At 45.6% G+C, this 16,811-nt stretch overlaps 1 protein-coding gene across 3 annotated transcripts in view; it reads right to left on the bottom strand.

The window, feature by feature from the left end:
* Window positions 1-16,811, bottom strand: part of pi4k2b (phosphatidylinositol 4-kinase type 2 beta) — a 56,399-nt gene that overhangs the window by 28,958 nt on the left and 10,630 nt on the right. For 2 of the 3 annotated variants that reach the window (XM_041200390.1, XM_041200368.1), the window contains exons 2-3: window positions 3,317-3,517; window positions 686-817 (exon numbers count right to left, since the gene is read on the bottom strand). In XM_041200390.1, coding sequence (XP_041056324.1) covers window positions 686-817; window positions 3,317-3,517 — 333 coding nt within the window. The remainder of the gene's footprint in view (window positions 1-685; window positions 818-3,316; window positions 3,518-16,811) is intronic. The other variant, XM_041200378.1, reaches the window with a different exon arrangement.

The raw sequence follows: 16,811 nt of genomic DNA, 5'->3' as shown, positions 1-16,811 counted from the left end.
GTAAATTAATGCGCCTTATGCATTTCATAAACAGCAATAACAGCTCCAAGCATTTAAAGCCATATTAAACAAATATCTACTCAACCTAAACCTGACTGAACACAGCAATACGTTAGATTAATTTAAAATTCTTCATCCATATTTTTCAAGTATAAGTCAAGTAATACCAACTATTCAGATCTGCAAGCTCTATTTGCTCTGTAGTCCTGGCAGTTATGGATACCTATGTGACTGTGATTGCATCTATTTTTATACTCTTCTGTATTTTAAAAGCTCTGTCACACTGCCCACATATGGGAACATTCTGCTGTCACAGTGACCTGCTGAAATTAGTCACAGGATCGTAAAACTGAAAAAAGTTAATTATATAACAAAAGCATCACACAAACCTTGACCACAAGTATACCGCTCCCTCTAAATTTTGTACTGCCACATTAGCAATTACATGCACCTAACATTAGAATGGGCAGGAACTGTCAAGATGAAACTAAACAGTGATCTACATAACCTTGGAAAAAAACATTCCACACATGGAAAACAGCATCACCTACATTCAAATTCTATATCCATTTCTAAATAATTATCATATTTCTATACTCAAGCAACCACCACAAATTGAAAGACACGAAAACAACCATAAAACCTCAGACTACGATTACCTACAAAAGATTGTGAAGATTAATACCTTTGGCGGCAGTCCAATCCTATGGAACCTGCGACCAACCTTTGGCACTTTTTCAAGAGCATATTTCTTTCCTCTGGATTTTGCACGATCTATTGCACTATAGTTGAATGTTTCACTTGCAAGCCAAACTACCTATGTTTAAAAAAAATGTATAAAATCGACTTATTACTGGAGTACATTTTGAGATTGAATCAGCTGTGAACAGTGTTCTGAATTCACTTCTTGGAATGAATGCCTTGAAAAATCACTAATTGTAGGATCATGCACATTGCTATCTAACATTATGATGCTAAAAATACACTTGCACTGACAGAGTGGTTTGACAAAATGCTTGCGTTTATATGGCTTAATGTTAGAGCCATCTGCTGGCAATAACGAACTTACATTTATATAGTGTCGAACATGAAAATAGGTTTGGAACTAAAGAGGGATAAGATTAATCGAAGCCCTATTTTAAGATATGGGTGCTGAGAAAGTTTATTAAATCAAGTGGAAATGCAGAAAGGACTACAGGAATGCTTTTAGAAAATGTGGAGATAGCCAAAAGATGTCATAGACAAAAGGACAAAGAGGTGTTGAAGGTGGTGATATTATCTAAAGAATGTGCTAATAGACGAGATTAAGGGTAGAAAGCAGGACAGGAAAGGTACAGATAGCCCTAGTGGGGGTGGGGTGGGGGGAAGGAATCAAAATAGACTAAAAGCTAGAGATAAAACAATGGATGGAAATACATTTAAAAATAATGGAAATAGGTGGGAAAAGAAAAATCTATATAAATTATTGGAAAAAAGGGGGATTGGAAAGGGGGTGGGGATGGAGGAGGGAGCTCATGATCTAAAGTTGTTGAACTCAATATTCAGTCCGGAAGGCTGTAAAGTGCCTAGACGGGAGATGAGGTGCTGTTCCTCCAGTTTGCGTTGAGCTTCACAGGAACAATGCAGCAGGTCAAGGATGGACACGTGGGCACGAGAGCAGGGTGGAGTGTTGAAATGGCAAGCGACAGGGAGGTCTGGGTCACGCTTACGGACAGACTTAAGGTGTTCCGCAAAGCAGTCACCCAGTCTGCCTTTGGTCTCTCCAATGTAGTGGAAACTGCATTGGGAGCAGCAAATGCAGTAGACTAAATTGAGGGATGTGCAAGTGAAATGCTGCTTCACTGTTTCACTTCACTCAATTTAGTCTACTGCATTCGCTGCTCCCAAATGCAGACTGGGTGACTGCTTTGCGGAACACCTTCGGTCTGTCCGCAAGCATGACCCAGACCTCTCTGTTGCTTGCCATTTCAACACTCCACCCTGCTCTAGTGCCCACATGTCCGTCCTTGGCCTGCTGCATTGTTCCAGTGAAGCTCAACGCAAACTGGAGGAACAGCACCTCATCTTCTGACTAGGCACTTTACAGCCTTCCGGACTGAATATTGAGTTCAACAATTTTAGATCATGAACTCTCTCCTCCATCCCCACCCCCTTTCCGATCCCCCTTTTTTCCAATAATTTATATAGATTTTTCTTTTCCCACCTATTTCCATTATTTTAAAATGTATTTCCATCCATTGTTTTATCTCCACCTTTGAGCCTATTTCGATCCCTTCCCCCCCACCCCACCCCCACTAGGGCTATCTGTACCTTGCTCATGCTGCTTTCTACCCTTAATATCACATATTAGCACATTCCTTAGATAATATCACCACTTTCAACACCTGTTTGTCCATCTCCACCTATACCTGTCCCACCCCCCTTTAAACCAGCTTATATTTTACCTCTTTTCTATTTTTCCTTAGTTCTGTTGAAGAGTCATACGGACTCGAAACATTAACTGTGTTCCTCTCCGCAGATGCTATCAGACCTGCTTAGTTTTTCCAAATATTTTTACTTTTGTTTTTGATATGAATTTGTGGCACTGGTTCTGAATATCTTACCAAGTATTGAAGTTAATCTGCCTGATACTTCAAAGCTTTTGCGAATTACTGTATTTAAATAATGAAATGTTTGTTTAGGCTTCATATCAAATCATTCTCATGCGGTATTTTAACTATAGCAATTTGAAAGCATAATGAAAATCCAATACACCTGGCAGTTATGAACACCTACATGACTGTGAAAGCAACATGTAGGATTTATCTAGCACTTTCACTTTCATCAATGGCAAGGGTAAGGTGGTGCAGAGAAATGAGCAAAAGAGAAAAGCTCATTCAGGGCAAGTTACACATCATCATGCCTGTAGGCACTTACGTGTCCAAAACAATCTTTATACTCAAATGCAAGGGAAGTTTGTGCTGCTGGAGGTCAATGAGTCCATTTTATAAAGAATAATTCTTTAACTGACTTCTGCAAATCCTGGAGTGCGCATATAAACAAGAATCATAGCAGTGAAATCCTTTGGAGATCACTCATTAGCAATGCCAAACTCATGCAAGTTATATAAAACTCTTTACCAAAGTTTACCAATTTCTTCAGAAGTCGACAAAACATTTAACAAACAGCATGAACAGAAAGAAGCCATCCAAAAGAGCACAAAGAATCATATACAATACTGATCTGAGCTATGTATTGAAAAACAAGGATGCTTAAAAAGAATCATGCAGTCTCTAGAAGATGTAATTTGTTTATTTCAGTGATTACAATCACATACCTTGGTTTTTGGTACAACTCCCAAACCCAGTTTTTCATCTACAAGGTAGGCACCAGCTTCTGACAAATAACCTTGATTAGGTATGAGACAACCACGGCCAAAACAGCAGGGACAGCAGGTCTTGTGGAAAAATTTGGTCCATTTTGGATTTAATTGCCCATAGGGCTCTTCTGTTTTTGGTTTGAACACTCCAATTATTTTCTGAAAAAAAGCGATCAATCTATAAATCTTCATTTCAAACAACCATATGGCATGAAGCTGAAATTTTGCATTCAACATTCAAAATTAATGCATGAGTAATAATTACAAAATAAATAAAAATAAGAGGACATGGAGCACTAAGTTGGTAAACATCAACTTGTATCTTTTTTCAACATATTTTCCAGTGAAAATCCCATATAGGTCCAAAGTGAAGCAGAATATTTACAAACATGGTGAAAAATTGTGCTCTTAAATGCTCCCACTCTCAAAGAACCCTGAGGATATCTGGAAGGCAATTAATTATTTAATTGCAGTAAAATCCAGAAAGAGGTGACTAAAACAATACCCAGTGTTAAGGTTCTTAGCTTTCAAGGAAAGCTCAGGAACTGGGGTTTTTTCCCCACTGGAGAAGCATAAACTGAGGGAAAATGGAAGTTTTTAAAACTGATCGAAATAGGTTCTGTCTGGCAATATAGGTTATTCAAACTAGACAGGGATGGGAGAACTGAGGCACATGTACAAATCAGGCAAAATATTCCAGGAAGTATTCGTTTCTAAGTTCTCACCTCTAGAACTGATTACTTAAGTGTGTAATGAGATTGGCTTTTTAAAAAATAATCATTCAAGGGATGTGGGCTTCACTGGCTGGGCCAGCATTGATTGCCTATCCCGAATTACCCCTGAGAAGGTGGTGGTGAGTTGCCTTCTTGAACCACTGCAATCCATGTGGTGTAGGTACACCCGTGGAATTGTGAGGGGCGGAATTCCAGGATTTTGACCCAGCGGCAGTGAAGGAAGAGTGATATATTTCCAAGTGGGATGGTGAGTGACTTGGAGGGGAACTTCCAGGTGGTGGAGTTCCCATGTATCTGCTGCCCTTGTCCTTCTAGATGGCAGGGTTTGGAAGGTGCTAAGCGGCTTTGGTGTGTTCCTGCAGTGCATCTTGTAGATGGTACACACTGCTAGGTATGACTCCAAGAGTTCCCTCAGATTCCCATTGACTCCAGTTTTGCTAGGGCTCCTTGATGCCACACTCGGTCATATGCAGCCTTGATGTCAAGGACAATCACTCACCTCATCTCTGGATTTCAGCTCTTTTGTCCTAAAAAATAGGACATTAAAAAAATGGAAAAATGTTAGGACTGAATATATTGCTAGATTTCTCCAGACTGTTGCTCATGATAAGCAGATATGTTGCTTTGCTATGCCTTGGCTGCAAGAACGGTCCCCACAATGCCCTCACACCACCAATCCTGTGTCAAATTTCACTGTGCCACCAATTTGTTCAAAACTGCTAAGATGAAAAAGGCTTTTGTTACTTGAGACACTTAGAGAATTAATACTATTTATCTACAATTAAAATCACTGTGCATGATGTCAACAGTTGAAAGCACTACTACTGACAAAGATATGAAAGTGGCATCCAGAAGTGGATTGTGGTGGCTAGATCAGGGTGAGGCTTCCACCTAGACAATTACCACGGCTGAAATGAATCAGGGTGGATAGGCAATGACCTGAGACACAAAACTGACATCAGACAACTGCAGAGTAGACTGAGGGAACCTGTCTATCCTTAAAACTGGGCTACAAATATCCAAATATTAATTAAAAAATGAAATTGCACACAGACCTGGTCACCTCACAGACAAGGAAATTGCAATTACAGAGACGGACTATTTTTAAGCAGACTTTTCCCATGATGAAATTTTGACAAAAACACATCCAGGTATGCATCAAGGGGCAAAAGATCAGTGTTGTGAAATTAAACATTCATTTGTTACCAAATAGACAGTTTATGCTGTGCACTTCAACATTTGGGGGAACTATGGCCTGAATGATGCGTTAATAATAACAATTAGGTGGTAATCAAATATCAACAAGTGAAAATTAAGAAGTTGTTGTCCAAGTTGTCCTGCTCCTCCACAAACTGAGCTACATAAAAACCTATCCGAGAGGCTCGTTGACAACATAATTGCATCAATGTTAAGTTAGAGTACTTAACAGCTCGATATCCGCTAAACCAGTGGCTCTCAAACATCTTGTCTGTGAATCACCGAGGTGGGGCAAAGACCACACAGACCATCCACCCTGTTCGTTTTTGTATTACAAAGAACACGCAACTAATGGGAACATAAGGAGGCTACAAATATTTCACCACTTGCTTGGTATTAACTGCGCTTTTCTAAATTTATGTGCGCTTTTCTAAAAATATCACAAGCAAATTATTCATGCCAGAAAGACATTTTCATATAAATATTAATACAAGAGACCATGTTTATTTGAAATATTCTAACATTATAAAATCACAACTCTGAGAAACTAATATTTATCTTAAATCTACATCAATCAAATAAATTCAACAATGATATAAAGCTTGCTTATAAGATTATATTGCTGTTGCTACTGCACGCGGGAGCTAGTGTGATTGTGTGATGTCATGCAAGTGGCAGGTATGAGAGTTAGAATCATAGAGTCACTCAGAGTTATATAGCACAGAAACAGGCCTTCGGCCCATCATGTCCGTGCCGGCCATCAGTCTGGCCTGTTCTTTCATATAGCCTTGGCCTAGTGCTGCAGATCCATGATTTGCATTTTGGACCAGCCTGAGCACCACTTCGAGATCTCACATAGACCACCAGCAGCCCCTGGACCATGCTTTGAGAACCAGAGAACGAAACACACCAGTAAAATTTGTGGTTGGTCCAGTCAAGTGCAAGTGATTTTTTAAATTTCAGACAATATAGAGTCTCATTCCTTCAGGTTAATTATTTTTCGAAATGTAAAGAAACATTTTGCGGTCTTTTATTTCTCCCTCTTAATTCCATCTTCCTTTCCTTTATGTACATTATTTTATTTGCTGGTTTAGACTCTGTGGATTCTTCCATCTGACTGGTTGAGATGACATGCTGTTGTTTGCCCTGTCCATAGTTCCCAGATCCTCCATAAAAGGACACCATGCCATTTTGGCTCTCTAATATAATGTGGGCAATATTAAGTGCAACAATAGCAAGAGTCATAACCAATGATGTCAAAAAACTGGGTTTATTTATATTGGAAGACTGCCAAAAACAATTTCACAAAATCTTTACCATCAAGAACAAAAACATTTATCTCATCCAAGTGGATTTGAACAGTAATCTTTTGTAAGCCCATCCCTAGTGAGCTGCCTTCTTGAACTGCTGCAATCCCTGTGGTGCAGGTATACCCACAGTGCTGTTAGGGAGGGAGTTCCAGGATTTTGACCCAGTGACAGTGAAGGAACAGTGATATATTTCCAAGTCAGGATGGTGAGTGACTTGAGGGGAACTTCCAGGTGGTGGTGTTCCCATTTATCTGCTGCCCTTGCCCTTCTAGATGGTAAACTCCAAGTTAGAGTTGGACAGTTCCATTCTACTCACCAAAGTAGTTGTCCAGGAAACGTTAGATTAAAATATAGTCTAACATCTGGGTAACTACACAACTAACTCCCAAATCACACCTGATCCCACCCCCCCAACTGCCCAACTACGCACAACTCCACTTTGCCCACGTTCAAACTGCACCTTTAAAAAGTTGCCATATAGCAGCTAGTGCCGTAAAAAAAAGGGGCACATCCTGTCTTCCCCGACTCTACTCTGCTCTGACCAAGTTCCCCAATGGGTGCTCTGTTGCGCATTTCTGTGGAACGTGCTCTGAAGAGGTTGGTATAAATGCACAGCAGCACTGAATCGGGGGAATTTACGAACACAGTGGCAATCTGATGATCCGGTTGGAAGATCTGGGCCACTGTGTAAAAATTAAAGTTGTGTGGGGAGAAATAGCATTTAAATAAACACATACTCACAATATAGATATAAATTAAATATCATAGATTCATGTAAAAGTCAACACCATGACTTTGGCCTAAAATACTGAATTTTTCATATACCTCTTGTAAAAGCTGATATGTGCTTTTCCAGGGATCAAACTGTGTAGTGATTAATTACTTACTGGTAATTACGGTTAATTGATTTGAGGTACACCCACAGGAACCTTTAGATTTTCTCTCCAATTCTAGTGGCCATCTCCCAGCCAAATCAACGGATTATACCACATGATCCGTCACATTACCTTCAAGAAAAAACACGTACCAGCTCAACTTAAAAAGAAAGTTGTAGTATTTGCTGAGAATAATTGTGCAGCAGCAAGAGGATTTAATGTTTCTGAGAAAATAATTAGAGATTGGAAAAGATATCCAATGAACTAGAAAAGATGCTGGAGAATTAATGCAGCAGATGAAGACTGAGCAAGTGGCCTCACCTGAAGAAGAAAGTAGAAGAGGTTAACGAGCACTGGCAAAACGGTCATATTATCAGCTGTGGAGCCATTCGACTCTATATCCTGAGAAATGAAGAAAGCTAATATTCCAGAATTCAAAGCCAGTGCTGGGTGGTGCACAGGAATCATGAAAAGGCACAACTTAATACTCCAAAAACAATTTCACAGCATTTGCCACCTGGCTCAATAAATAAAAACCATCAAATTCAGTTTTGCTATGTGACACAGAGAAAAGTGCCCACTGATAGGCCAGCACTGAAAATATGGATGAAACACTGATGAACTTAGACATGCCAGCAAACAACACTCATCAAGATTGGTGAAAAAATGTCTTTGTAAAGGCAACTGGCCACAAAAGAACGGTTCACAGTGGTTTTAGCTTGCATGACAGATGGCACAAATTGAAGCCAATGGCGATACTCAAACAAAAAACACTCCCCACAGAGAAATGTCAGAAAGGCGCCATCATCCAAGGTTAGAAGAGAAAAGTTGGATGGATGAAAGCGGTTGCAAGAAGTGGACCAAAGAATTGTGGAATTTGAGACCAAGAGGACTAAGCAAAGAAATAAGTTTGCTTTTCTGGGCCATGTTCAAATCCAACCTTGCTGATGACATCATTTGTGATGCACGATGTTTGACCCAGAGCTTATTTTCTGACACCATAATTGTCTCCATCACAGAATACTTCTACCTTCATTAACATTGCCAACTTTGCCTGTCTCAGTTGACCTGCTGCTAAAACTCCCCTCATCTGTGCTTTTCTCAGTTCCACATTCGGCTGCTCTTCCAATGCTCTTCTGGTCATCCTTTTATCCTCCACAAACTTCAGCACCCCAAACTCAGCTGCCTGCACCCCATTCCCACACCAAGTTTCCTTCACTAGTTATTCACGTCCTTATTGCCTTATATAGCTCACCATCTTTCAATAACTCAAATTTAAATTTCAGCTTTGTGTTTAAATCTATTCATGGCTTCATCCTAATCACTAACTTTCTCCAGGCTTGTAACCCACCAAGAGTGCTCTCCAAATGTCATGTGAACTCCCTTCCCCTCACCGATGGTGGATAAGCCCTCAACTGTCTAAGCCATGTTTGAGGATTTCCTCCATAAACTCTTTTGCCTCACTCAAAATCCACCTTTTTGACCAAACTTTTATTCACCTCCCCCTCCCCAACCTCATTACTTCATTGTTTCAGCATTTCTTTTTTATCTGATCACAAGGGCAGCAGACCAATAGGAACACCTCCTGTAAGTAAACCCTCCAAAACTCAGAAAAGTGTGAGGAAATGCACTTGGGGAGGGCTAACAAGGCAAGGGGTGACACTATGAATGGCAGGACACTGGAAAGTGAAGATCAGAAGGACCTTGGTGTGCATTTCTACAGATCCCTTAAGGGAGCAGGGCAGGTAGATAAGGTGGTTAAGACGACATATGGGATGTGTGTCTTTATTAGCCGAGGCATAGAATACAAGAGCAGGGAGGTTATGCTGGAACTCTATAAAACGCTGGTTTGGCCACAACTGGAATACTGCATGCAGTTCTAGTCACCACATTATAGGAAGGATGTGATTGCACTGAAGAGGGTGCAGAGATTTACCAGGACACTGCCTGGCCTGGAGGGTCTGAGCTATGAAGAAAGATTGGATAGGCTGGGATTGTTTTCCTTGGATCAGCAAAGGTTGAGAGGAGACCTGTTAGAAGTGTTTAAGATTATGAGGGGCTTAGATAGGGTGGATAGGGAGGCACTTTTTCCATCAGTAGAGAGGTCAATAGCCAGGGGCACAGATTTAAGGTAAGGTGGTGGACAAAGAGGGGAGGAGGAATTTTTTTTACCCAGAGGGTGGTGGGAATCTAGAACTCACTGCCTGAAAGGGTGGTTGAGTCAGAAACTCTTGTAACATTTAAGTATTTAGATTTTTACTTGTGTTGCTATAGCCTCCGTGGCTATGGGCCAAGCGCTGGAAAATGGGATCAGTGTAGTCAGATCTTTGTTGAATGGCACAGCCATGATGGGCCAAATGGCAGCCTCCTGTGCTTTAAACGTTTAGGAGTCTAAACCAGACACTATCAAAACTTGGAACTATATTCCTTCACTGTAGCCGAGTCAAAAACCTGGAACTCCCTCCATAACAACATTGTTTGTGTATGTCCCCTATATGGACAGCAGCAGTTCAAGGTGGCTCATCATCACCTTCTCAAGAGCAATTAGAAACAGGTAACAGAATGCAGGCCTCATCAGGGACACATATCCCAAAAGAAGAATTAAAAACATTCCGTGCTCTCCTGGCTGGTCTCCCTTTCTCTGTTCTGCAATCTTCAGCTCCTCCAAAACTCTGCCATATCCTCTCCCACACAAAATCCTGCGCATCCACCAATCCTGCCCTTACTGGCCTCTATGGGCAAATAGTCCTCCAAATATCTCCAATTTAACACACATCCGTGAGTGAAAATACATTCATGGCTTCACCTTTCCCCTATCTCTTGCTTTTTCTAGCCCTACAACCCAGCAGAACTCACCATTCTTCTGGCTTTGGCCCCTTGTGTAACACCCCACCCCTCCATCCAATCATATAAATGCAAGTTGCTACTGCAAATGAAGCATTTTAATAGCAGAGGAACAGAGAAATTTCAATGTGCAGAAGTGTATGTGGGTAGAAAGGGTTATTAATGAGGGTGGCTTCATCAACAAGGACATTCAATATTGAAAGTAATATTGAGCTAGCACAATATGTTTGGTCAATTATGAAGTGTCAAATTTAACATTTGTGTTTCAACAGCAACAAAATAAGGCTGCTTCATGATAGTTATTCTACAGAGCATCGACTGCTGCTCTTACTTTCAGCCATCATGTCACTGGATTGAAACTGCAGAGGGAAGGAGGGTGGGAAAGAATGTCTCAAATTTGGTTGCAGGATAAATATAGATGAATGGGCCGTTTTACCCAATCTAACTCCTATTCAGAATGGAGAAACAATTACTCCTTCCCTGGACCATCGTCAGGTATTCCAACTAATTCCTGAATGATTCCAAGTCTTTGCTGCCACTACCCCAGCTGGAAGAAGATTCCAAAAGTAGAACATTGAAGAATTGTTCCTGATATTTGTCCTAGATTCCCTTGCATAATTTTTAACTAGTGCCCCCTTGTTCTAATACATTTTTGTACAATCAAGTTTTTGTACACCTTGGCTACTAAAACTCAATACAACACTTAAAGTGGGTTCCAATGTGCACATTTTGAACTTGGCATCTTCCAGGTTGTAATCAACTGACCTAGCAATATACATTCAATTTGCTCTGTTTAATGCTTCACAATTACGCGACATGTGAAAAACTGGAAATCCACCATTCTGTTCCTCTTCAGCTAGCTATTTCGACACCAACTATAGTATACATCTGACAACCAGTTTTCCTTATAACATGTAGCACTTGGCTTTATTGAACTTCATATGCCACTGATTTATCTATTTGTAGTTTTTTTTGTAGGTTTCTTACAGTTTCACTTTAAAGGCACAGTCCCAAAACAATCTTATAAACCTCAATCGTAACAACATTCTAAGAGATACACTTTATAGAAACTGCCAAACATCTTTAATTTAATTTTCTATGCTGGAGAGTGGAAACTAAAGTAGATTATATGATGGTCCTTAAAATAGGGTGAAATTTCATTCTTTCTTTAATAAGTCTTACTTTCCCTCAGTTTGTTGTGTGCATTTTCACTAACAAGAGGAAGTTTCACTTAAAAAAAACCTGTAATTTGTGGAAGCAATAAATGGAGCTTACTAGGGCATCTTTTTAAATCAGCCATTTTTTAAAATTCAAAGTAACCCCTTCCTATTAAGTTTTATAAAAGGACTTTTGAAATTTCTGAATTTAAGAAAAGATTTTGCTCAGTAGACATAATGTGCATTGAAATGTCAGTCAAGAAGGTTAATTTTGCCCAGGTATGACCTGTTCATAGGCAAGACATATCCAAACCAGCTAATTACCACCCCATCAGCCTACTCTCATACAGATGGAAGAGTTTGTTGACAGTGCCCAAAGGTCACCTACCAATAATCTACTCAAGTGTTCAGTTTGTGTTTTGCCAGGATCACTTAGCTCCAGACCTCATTTGATCCTTGGCTCAAATATGAGCAAAAAAACCTGACCTCAAGAGGAGAGGAGGTGAGAGTAACTGCCCTTGACATCAGCATTTGATGCTGTGGCAGCAAAGAGCCCGAGCAAAGTTGGAAATCCATTGGAATGGAATGAAAACTCTTCCGACTAACTCCATCATGGGAGCAAGTCAGTCAGGGTTTTTGTTGGATTGTCAATCACATATTTAGCAATTGGGTTTAAAGGTTGCCACCATAGTCAACCCCAACCCTAAAACAAATAAAGATTACATCCTCGGGGAATGTGGTATCCTAGTCTATCAAACATTGTAATTCTATTATTTAAAAAGACCTTAAATGTTATCAAGATAAATACCTAAACCTAAGAAGTCAAACCAATACAATTTGCAGTTACTCAAAAGTTCAATTTAATTGTGGAACAGACTATTTGGATAACATTGACAGTTAACAAAAACCCACAATTTGTATTATATGCAAATTCTCCCACCAGTTTCAACTTCACTGGTGTCCTGAACCATGGTCCTCAGCTCTTTCCAGAGGTTTTGCAGCATAAAACTTGAGATTTTACTAGTGTACACATTTCAAAAGCCTAAAGGATGGTCTCAGGACTTTGCTACATCACAAGACTTATTAATATTTGTTTATTTCTACATTATGGGCAGAATTTTTTGCCTACTGGGCAGGAGCTAGAGCAGGCATGGTGGGTGCAGACCCGATAGGTGGCCACGATTGGGTCTGCGCCACCACTTTACTCCGGCGGGCCAATAAAGGCCCGCCCAGCGTATTTGCTGACTCTCGTAGATAGCGGGAGTATGCGGGTGGTGGTGGGTGCGCACAGGCCTCCAGGTCCAATGGCGACCCAACAGTTGGTTTAAAAGAAGGCCTGGCAGCCTCCTGTAGGCTGCTCACAATGGCCCCTTCAAAGTCACACCATGGCCGGCCACAGGAGCAGGCCAGGCCGCAGGGCCGGCCACAGGAGCAGGCCAGGCCGCAGGGCCGGACACAGGAGCAGGCCAGGCCGCAGGGCCGGACACAGGAGCAGGCCAGGCCGCAGGGCCGGACACAGGAGCAGGCCAGGCCGCAGGGCCGGACACAGGAGCAGGCCAGGCCGCAGGGCCGGACACAGGAGCAGGCCAGGCCGCAGGGCCGGACACAGGAGCAGGCCAGGCCGCAGGGCCGGACACAGGAGCAGGCCAGGCCGCAGGGCCGGACACAGGAGCAGGCCAGGCCGCAGGGCCGGACACAGGAGCAGGCCAGGCCGCAGGGCCGGACACAGGAGCAGGCCAGGCCGCAGGGCCGGACACAGGAGCAGGCCAGGCCGCAGGGCCGGACACAGGAGCAGGCCAGGCCGCAGGGCCGGACACAGGAGCAGGCCAGGCCGCAGGGCCGGACACAGGAGCAGGCCAGGCCGCAGGGCCGGACACAGGAGCAGGCCAGGCCGCAGGGCCGGACACAGGAGCAGGCCAGGCCGCAGGGCCGGACACAGGAGCAGGCCAGGCCGCAGGGCCGGACACAGGAGCAGGCCAGGCCGCAGGGCCGGACACAGGAGCAGGCCAGGCCGCAGGGCCGGACACAGGAGCAGGCCAGGCCGCAGGGCCGGACACAGGAGCAGGCCAGGCCGCAGGGCCGGACACAGGAGCAGGCCAGGCCGCAGGGCCGGACACAGGAGCAGGCCAGGCCGCAGGGCCGGACACAGGAGCAGGCCAGGCCGCAGGGCCGGACACAGGAGCAGGCCAGGCCGCAGGGCCGGACACAGGAGCAGGCCAGGCCGCAGGGCCGGACACAGGAGCAGGCCAGGCCGCAGGGCCGGACACAGGAGCAGGCCAGGCCGCAGGGCCGGACACAGGAGCAGGCCAGGCCGCAGGGCCGGACACAGGAGCAGGCCAGGCCGCAGGGCCGGACACAGGAGCAGGCCAGGCCGCAGGGCCGGACACAGGAGCAGGCCAGGCCGCAGGGCCGGACACAGGAGCAGGCCAGGCCGCAGGGCCGGACACAGGAGCAGGCCAGGCCGCAGGGCCGGACACAGGAGCAGGCCAGGCCGCAGGGCCGGACACAGGAGCAGGCCAGGCCGCAGGGCCGGACACAGGAGCAGGCCAGGCCGCAGGGCCGGACACAGGAGCAGGCCAGGCCGCAGGGCCGGACACAGGAGCAGGCCAGGCCGCAGGGCCGGACACAGGAGCAGGCCAGGCCGCAGGGCCGGACACAGGAGCAGGCCAGGCCGCAGGGCCGGACACAGGAGCAGGCCAGGCCGCAGGGCCGGACACAGGAGCAGGCCAGGCCGCAGGGCCGGACACAGGAGCAGGCCAGGCCGCAGGGCCGGACACAGGAGCAGGCCAGGCCGCAGGGCCGGACACAGGAGCAGGCCAGGCCGCAGGGCCGGACACAGGAGCAGGCCAGGCCGCAGGGCCGGACACAGGAGCAGGCCAGGCCGCAGGGCCGGACACAGGAGCAGGCCAGGCCGCAGGGCCGGACACAGGAGCAGGCCAGGCCGCAGGGCCGGACACAGGAGCAGGCCAGGCCGCAGGGCCGGACACAGGAGCAGGCCAGGCCGCAGGGCCGGACACAGGAGCAGGCCAGGCCGCAGGGCCGGACACAGGAGCAGGCCAGGCCGCAGGGCCGGACACAGGAGCAGGCCAGGCCGCAGGGCCGGACACAGGAGCAGGCCAGGCCGCAGGGCCGGACACAGGAGCAGGCCAGGCCGCAGGGCCGGACACAGGAGCAGGCCAGGCCGCAGGGCCGGACACAGGAGCAGGCCAGGCCGCAGGGCCGGACACAGGAGCAGGCCAGGCCGCAGGGCCGGACACAGGAGCAGGCCAGGCCGCAGGGCCGGACACAGGAGCAGGCCAGGCCGCAGGGCCGGACACAGGAGCAGGCCAGGCCGCAGGGCCGGACAGCGGAGGGCCAATGTTCCCCTCGCTTTTCAGATGACTGCCTTGCTGCCCTCGAGTTGGCGGCAGCACGGCAGGAGGTGTTGGACCCCAGAATGGGAGGAGGAGGCCGATGGCTCTCTCCACCACAGCCCTTGTGGAGGCGTGGCTCCTATTGCAGCAATGCTCCGCTACTGAAATTGGATGGCGGAGAGGCATCATAAGCCAACTTCTGAGGGAATAGCCCTTGTCACCCAACAGCCAGCCATCAATCTGAGCCGGAGCACTGAAGAGCCCCTGCACCTGAGTGTGAGGATATAGGCATCGTGGGAGCTGTCTGGGTACCTTGCACAGACTTGTAGAATCGCCATCCTGTGATCACACACTATCTGCACGTTCATGGAGTGGGAGACCTTCCTGTTGACGAAGGCACCGGGCTTACCTGCTGGCGTCACGATGGCCACATGTGTGCAGTCTATTGCACCCTGGACGCGGGGGAAGCCAGCAATGGCCTTTGGCTCGCTGTGCTTGGCTTGCCTGATCCCAGCGGAAGTGGATGAAGGTCAATGCATACCTGAAAAGAGTGTCTGTGACCTGTTTGACGCAAGTGCAGATAGCTGCGGCCCCTTCCAGCTTGGACTACCTCTTGGCCCTGCACCTGTACTTCCAAAGGTGACTCCCCTGGAGGCTAAATGTGCACTCCTGGTCTCCTCCTCAGTCTAGCCCTCCCTTCCTCCTCAGAAGAGCTGCCTTTAGTGGACATGTCAGAACCCACACCCAGGCTAAGGGGAGGCGTCCAGAAAGCTACAGGCCCAATAAAGATTACTGACTACAGAGTGCTGAGCTGAAGATTCAAAGTACACTGAAAGCTGCTGGAATTCATTCTGAACTGCTGCAGGTCACCTAGGCAAGTTTAGAATACTTTCTCCAATAAATACCCCACAAAGCAGATTGACGACTCCACTGAGTCCTCTTATCCCACCCTTGGATGAGGTTTGTAGAAAAGTCCCTTACCCGCCTGCCCATCGCACCCAAGCACCGACCTGAAGATTGTACGGGTGCCTGAAAATCGTCATCGATTAACGAATTAAGGGCCTTAACTAGCCCGTTATTTAACAGCGAGCGCTCGAACTTCAGCGCGTGCCCGCCCATCGAAATATCGCGATGGTACACGGTGATATTGGGACGCTTGTCCGACATCACCACGCGTCAATTTACGTGCTGACATCCCCCCCGCCCCCTTACCAAATGTCAAACATAAAATTCTGCTCCATATGTAGATGGGACAAACCTGACATTAATGAGATCAACACACCAAGAGAAGTAAAAAAAAAAAATAGAAAATGGTTGGAAATACTCAAGTCAGGCAGCATCTGTGGTGAGAAAAACAAAGTTAACATTTCAGGTTGACGACCTTTCATTTGAACATTTTGGTGAAAGGTCATAGGCCTACTTTTGTATCAAAGTGCCTGGGAAGTACCTTGTCAGAAGATGGTGACTGCCATAAGGAAATCAGTGCTAGAATAGCAATGGCACAGAATAGATTCTCCAAACAAAGAATTGCTCAGCATAGGAATAGATATATTTTAAGGTGATTGAAGGGTTCTCAAAAGTCCCACATCTTTCATATCATCAACAAGGATATGACTTTTGGACTTTTATGGCAGAGGAGCCAGCTGCTGGGTTAAGTGTAGAACCCTGCAGACAGGAGGCTAGGACAAGAAGAGACAGAATACGCATTCTTCCCTTTAAAACAATCAACCCAAAGAAAGACTTCATCTTACAAGAAACTAAAGCCCATCAAAATCTTGCATAAATAATCGTTACTAACTACTAAGGCAGGAAGGCTGCAATCAATGCAATTATGCAAACCCATCAATACTCCACATATACAATGGCTTGCAGTTTAAGACTAGTTACGGGGGCAGGAAGACAACGATAAACATCATTCGAGCCCATTAAAAATAACAAGACATCACCTGGGGAAGGCCACCAAAATCAAACAAAGAAGTAACC

Source organism: Carcharodon carcharias, chromosome 1 (genome assembly GCF_017639515.1).
Source record: "Carcharodon carcharias isolate sCarCar2 chromosome 1, sCarCar2.pri, whole genome shotgun sequence".
NCBI classification, from domain to species: Eukaryota; Metazoa; Chordata; class Chondrichthyes; order Lamniformes; family Lamnidae; genus Carcharodon; species Carcharodon carcharias.
This window is presented reverse-complemented; position numbering and strand designations above follow the sequence as displayed.